The sequence below is a fragment of the Papaver somniferum genome, chromosome 5 (assembly GCF_003573695.1).
Source record: "Papaver somniferum cultivar HN1 chromosome 5, ASM357369v1, whole genome shotgun sequence".
Classification (NCBI taxonomy): domain Eukaryota; kingdom Viridiplantae; phylum Streptophyta; class Magnoliopsida; order Ranunculales; family Papaveraceae; genus Papaver; species Papaver somniferum.
The window spans coordinates 105,824,468-105,831,297 of NC_039362.1; the positions used below are offsets into that span (position 1 = coordinate 105,824,468).

The following is a 6,830-nucleotide window of genomic DNA, read 5'->3' on the forward strand; positions in this document are numbered from 1 at the left end:
CACTTCAATATTCGGTAGTTTGAGCAGGATTCGGGTAATAAAAAAATTTTAGGGATTTTTTTTTTGCTTTTTGGAACTTTGGTACAACCATAATCGGTAGTAAAATGTGTTACTTTAACTTCCGAATGTATATTGGTCCCAAAATGAGGTTTTTCCAAAATCCTTTAGTTTTCGACTTTGGTACAACCATAATCGGTAGTAAAGTGTGTTACTTTAACTTCCGAATGTATATTTGCCCCAAAATGATATTTTGCCAAAATCCTTAAATTTTCGAACTTTGGTACAACCATAATCGGTAGTAAATTGTGTTACTTTAGCCTCCGAATATATTCATTTTTTGAATCTTAATACTACCATAATTGGTAGTAAATTTAACTTCCGAATGTATATTGTCCCCAAAATGAGATTTTGCCAAAATCCTAAAATTTTCGAACTTTGGTACTACCATAATCGGTAGTAAAGTGTGTTACTTTAACCTCCGAATATACTAAATTTTCGAATTTTAGCACTACCATAATCGGTAGTAAACTTAACTTCCGAACGTATATTGGCCCCAAAGTGAGATTTTGTTAAAGTAACACACTTTACTACCGATTATGGTAGTACCAAAGTTCGAAAATTTTAGGATTTTGCCAAAATCCTAAAATTTTCGAACTTTGGTACTACCATAATCGGTAGTAAAGTGTGTTGAATATACTCAATTTTCGAACTTTTAGCACTACCATAATCAGTAGTAAATTTGATTTCCGAATGTATATTGGCCCCAAAATGTGATTTTGCAAAATCTTAAAATTTTCGAATTTTGGTACTACCATAATCGGTAGTAAATTGTGTTACTTTGACCTCCGAATATATTCAATTTTCGAATATTAGTACTACCATAATCGGTAGTAAATTTGACTTCCAAATGTATATTGGCCCCAAAATATGATTTTGCCAAAATCCTAGAATTTTCGAACTTTGGTACTACCATAATCGGTAGTAAAGTGTGTTACTTTAACCTCCGAATATACTAAATTTTCGAATATTAGTACTACCATAATCGGAAGTGAATTGTGTTAATAAGTGATGCTTATTATCTGACGATTGTGTTCATGGCCTCAAATTCAAATTTTCAAAACTTAACAAAAGTTTCAAAATTTTCTACTTTCACAATCGGTAGTTAATGGTGTTCACTATCTATCGATTGTGCGTAACTTTTTGTACAGAGAAATTTAATTTTTAGAATCAAGAATAATCGGTAGATATCGATCAATTTACCTACTGATTATGGTTGATGTTCTTAAGAAACGAAGAACATCAACCATAATCGGTAGGTAAAGTAGATTATTATCTACCGATTATGTTTCTGCTAGTGTAAATCCAAGAACATCAACCATAATCGGTAGGTAAAATAGATAGTTATCTACCGATTATGTTTCTGCTACTGTAAATCCAAGAAAATTTTCGTATCAAATTTTTGATTTCAAGTAATCAAATCCTAATTTTGAATCACAACTACTATCATCTATTCGTTTTGTTTGTTGAATTCCTTTTTTTTTGATGTTCTAAGTTTCAACTTTAAGGTTAATGAATTTTGGGTTTTAATTTTAAACAATCAATCATAACATTTGTTTGATCGATGATCTTTGTTTTCAATCAAAATTAAAATGATGGAAAAAAATTTCAATGGGTGGAAAAGAGAAGAAGAAGTGGAATGATATGATTATGAAAATAAAGGATACATGTTTAGATTTAGTATGAAGGTGAAGGACAATATAGATAATTTTTTATTTTTAAGACATCCTTTAACCTCCTTCAATGGATGGAAATAAAAAAATGGCCCCTAATTCCTTTTGAGTGGCCCCTAAAAACGCTAGGTAGAATTAACCCTTCGAACCAAAAAAATCATTTTCATCGATGTCTCTATCTCCTCCTTTTTGTCACGAGATGTCAACCTAAAAGTCCAAAAGAGTAAAGTTGGAAAATAATAAACCGAACATGTAGTAAATGTCTAGTCAGTGGAGATGGAATACATTTAAATGTACATAGGATTATGGTTTATAAGCAGGCCCTAGAAGGATGGACCATAAGAGCAACTCCAATAATACACGTCTAATTGATTGTTTACTTATCACGTGGACGGACAAACTTAATTTTTCTTTTTTTTTGATGAAAGGAAAATACATTAAATTAAGAAACTGGAGTTACATTGTCTTGGTTACAAAGCTTTTAGCTTATCTAGCCAACCAATTTTTCTAAACATATCCCGATATCTAGAATCTATTCTAATTTCCGAGTACTTAATTAAAAGTCTTGCTAAATTATCCGCATATTTGTTACAATTTTTATTAACATAAGAGAAATAAGAACTAGCAAGATATTGTTTGTGATAAACAACTTGTTGCAAAATAGCCTTTGATCTCCAATTGATACCAAAATGTTCTTCTCATTCATGCTACTAGTGACGTTCTTGTTGTCATTTAGGAAAATTATTCTGTGGATTCCGCAATCTCTTGACCATTTGATGGCTTCTGGGAAAGCTCTGGATTCAGCTTCTTCTGGGCTAGAACACCATCCTGGACCACCTGTGAAGTCTGCAATAATACATGTATTAATCATTTTAACGATTCCAAAGGCAAATTTTCCAGATTTTTTCTGAAAAGCTGCATCAAAGAAGGTATAAGAAGCATTTTTACAGGAATTATGATTATTACAGCTGCAACAAGGATGAGAAATATCACATCTATTAGCACGAACAACCTTCCCAAAAGAGCATGCTTAATATAGTAATGAATATCTTTCCTAATGAATTCAATCAGAGCTTTAGGGTTAGCTTTAATGTTATCAAAAACAACCCTACAACGATATTTCCAAATATACCATGAAATGTAAGCAAGGAAATTCCTGTTGTTAGTATCTTTCAACCAATACAAACACCAGCTAATAAAGCTTTCATTCGCAGCAGCATAAAAGGTACTGGAAAAAGATAAACCTCTCCAGATAGCTTCAGAGAATAAGCCCTCAGTAAATAAATGTTCGACTGTTTCTCTAACATTATAATTGCAGAGGGGGCAAACTATATCTATCGGAGTATATTTACCAAGAGTTTCCCTAACTGGAAGACAAACACTCAAGGATTTCCAAAGAAATGATTTAACTCTAGGAATAACATTTAATTTCCAGATGCCTCTCCATTCAACTGTAAGGTTAGCATGATTTCTATTACAAAGATAATTGTATGCAGATTTCACTGAAACAATACCATCTCTGGTTCCCATCCATTTCCTAGTATGTTTTTTCTCATAGCTATTACATGGTTCTAACATTCCGATTTCATCAATTTCAACAACAACATACAGGTTACTAATCAATGCAAAGTTCCAGTTACCCCTATTATCTATAATATCCGACACTTTATGAACCAAATGCATGTCGTTAACATCCTTAGGTTTAGGGAATTTACCATTAGGCAACCATTTATCATTCCAAATCTGAATATCCTTACCATTTCCTAACTCCCAACCATGGTTATCTCTTATGATATCTAAACCCTTACATTTGCTGGTCCAAACCCAAGACTTTTTGGTTTTCTTCCTATAAAACAAAGGGTCATCTTTGGGGAAATATTTGTTTTTAAGAATGATGCACCACAATTTATCAAGATTTTTGATCCCTAAACCTCCATTATCTTTACTGATACACATAACATCCCTAGCCTATATATATACCTCTATTACATCTATTTTTTTGCCACCAGAAGTCCCTTTGCAGGGCATTAAGATTATCAAGGGTTTTTTTAGGAAGCAAAAAGCACATCATTTGAAACATAGGCATAGCACTAGTTACTGAGCTAATAAGAGTTGTTCTACCTGCTTGAGATAGAAACTTAGATTTCCAACCTTGAACCATATTATAAACCCTATCAAGAAGGTTTTGGTAATTGAAGCACTTAGATATATTAAAAAACAGAGGAATGCCTAAATAAGTAATATTTTTGTTATTCTTCCAACTTTAAGAATTCTAGCCAACAATTTGCAATGTTTATTCTCTATTTTTTTACTAAAGTAAACTTCTGACTTTTGATAATTAATGACTTGCCCCGAAGAATCACTAAAAATCTTTAGAATTTCAAGTAAATTTCTAGCCTGCACTCTACTAGCAGAAGTGAAAAGAAAAGAATCGTCTGCAAAAAATAGATGAGTGACAGAAGGGAAATTCCTAGTAACTTTAATCCTCGTGACTTTACCATTCAATTCAGCATGAAGAAGAAGCTTTGATAAAGCCTCCATACAAACAATAAAAATATAGGGCGACAAAGGGTCACTCTGTCTAATGCCTCTACTAGGGAAGAAAGTCTCCCCCGGAGAACCATTCACAAGCACAGAAAAAGAAACAGAAGAAACACAACTACAAATAAGGTCACAGAAATCACAAGAAAATCCTAATTGGTTGAAAACAAACACTATAAATTTCCACTCTAGCCTATCAAACACTTTTGAAAGGACTAACTTTATAGCCATATGACCACTTTTTCTTTTACTGGTTTTCATAGAATGTAAGATTTCATGAGCCACTACTATATTATCAATAATCTGTCTTTTCGGAATAAAAGTTGATTGATTTTGGGAAATTATGTTTTCTAGTAATGGTTTTAATCTATTTGCAATGATTTTAGATATTATTTTGTACAAAGCATTACTTAAACTAATAGGCCTGAAATCACTAGGATTTTGGGGATTTTTAATTTTAGGAATTAGAGAAATAAAAGTGTGATTTATTTTTTGATTGAAAGTTTTATATTTAAAGACTTTTTGAACCCAGGATATTATGTCATCCTTTAGTAGGTTCCAATGTTGCTGGTAGAAACCCGGGGGGAATCCATCAGGGCTAGGAGCTCCCCAAGCATTCATATTGAATGAAGCTTCATTTATTTCCGACTCGTCATGGATATCACAAAGCTTACTGTTATCATTTTCGTTGATAACAGGTTTTATAATATCATTAATTCACTAGTTTGAGTTATGCTTTTAAAATGATTTGTTATTAAGGTACTTAACTGTTCCTGACCTTCAATCCAAAGCCCTGTGCTATCCCTAAGAGAGTATATGTTATTTATAGCTTTTCCTATCGGAAGCTTGCTGATGAAAGAATTTTGTGTTACTATCATTTTCCTTAATCCGCTTGTCAAGTGCGCAGTATCCTGCTGGGATCAGAGGCGTAGGGAGTACAACTGTACCTTGGATCAGTGGGAGACTGATTGGGGTTCAACTATAGTCCAGTCCGAAGTTAGATTGGAGTATGCTAGTGTCTGTAGCGGCTTAATACAGTGTGTATTCAATCTGGACTAGGTCCCGGGGTTTTTCTGCATTTGCGGTTTCCTCGTTAACAAAATTCTGGTGTCTGTGTTATTTCTATTTCCGTATTATATTTGTTTATATAATTGAAATAATACAGGTTGTGCGTTTGAATCAATCAATTGGAAATCCGACCTTTGGTTGTTGATTGATATTGATTGATCCTTGGACATTGGTCTTTGGTACCGTCCAAGTTATTCCTTGTGTTTGATTAAGACTCGTTGATTTCTATTAGCTTGAGTAAATCAAAACAAGAGAGAGATATTCACTCATTGATATACTTTTAATTGATTGAGTCTTGTTGATTCTCTTGAAAGTATATTTGAGTTTTTCCATACAGATTGCTAAAAGGAATATCGGGTGGTGTTGTTAGACCCCCGCTTTTTCACAGTCCTTTTATCAAACTACACATTTGCATGAGGTTACATTTTACAAAAAAGTGGCCGCAAAAGGGATCCTCCCTTGGGACCCTTCTATTGGCTGACCCAAATCTAACTCCTTTAAAATCCTAACTCATATGAGCCCCCACGTTGAGTGGTGAGCGTCACCGTTTGCTTAGAAAAGAGCTTCAATATTTAACCTGGTGATGACACTTGATGGGTTTCATGGTGCTTAAAAAAGAGCTTCAATATTTAACCTGGTGAGGACACTTGGCGGGACTCTATTGGTCCTGGGGGTTAAAACTTAATTTTCGAGAGAATAAAAAAAATCGGGAAAAAAATATCGAAAACCCTAATCTCTTCTTTCTACCATCCTTTCCTCTCCGGTATCCACCTTTCTTCTTCGTTATCCTATCTCCCGATTCCGCATGATGGTAACTCAATCGAAATTTAAATTGAAACTCCCGCATTCTCTCAAAACTTACAGAACGAAAGGTTCTGTCATTGACTGGTATAGGTGTGAATAATCCACGGATCCAGGTGGCGCAATCCTAGGCAATGTTGCAGCAATAACAGATGAAGCGTGAAGCATCGAATCGTTCTATCCAAGCTCGGCGCAAGAAAAGAGACATCAAAGGGGCCCGTGAAGCTAATACGTGTAAAGGTAAAACTCGGAAGTGATGGAAGAGACGCATGTCGAGTACCAGAGTAATAAATGCTCTGACAAGGAAGTCGAGAGTATAAGATGAACCTGGTCAAAGTTGGACTCGGGGCTAATAATATCGGGCTAGGATGGAGGGCGATATCGATAACATTTAGCTAAGACAACCTATATCGGGTGGAAGAACATCGGGAGACAACATCACTAAAGCTCGGCTCAACATCTCGGGAGGAATGTCTCACCCGATACGAACATCAAGGAAGATATACCAAGACTCACATTGTAACTTGGATGTATCATCACGTGTAACTATAAATAGAGAGCTCTATTAAGAGTTCAGGGAGAGCAATTCAGTGAGAGAGGAGAGAATACTAAGTGCCTTATTGAGTGAATAGAGAGCAAACTAGTAAGATACACCCTTTGTAACCTTAAATCAAGTAATAAGATCATCCT

At 34.4% G+C, this 6,830-nt stretch overlaps 1 protein-coding gene across 1 annotated transcript; it reads right to left on the reverse strand.

Annotated features, from left to right (window-relative positions):
• Nucleotides 1-2,471: 2,471 nt before the first annotated feature.
• On the reverse strand, nt 2,472-3,686 carry LOC113279420. The gene is made up of 2 exons (XM_026528114.1): nt 2,697-3,686; nt 2,472-2,576 (listed from the first exon to the last, which is right to left on the reverse strand). The coding sequence occupies exons 1-2, from the start codon at nt 3,684-3,686 to the stop codon at nt 2,472-2,474; spliced, it is 1,095 nt and encodes a 364-aa protein (XP_026383899.1).
• Between the last annotated feature and the right edge of the window lie 3,144 nt (nt 3,687-6,830).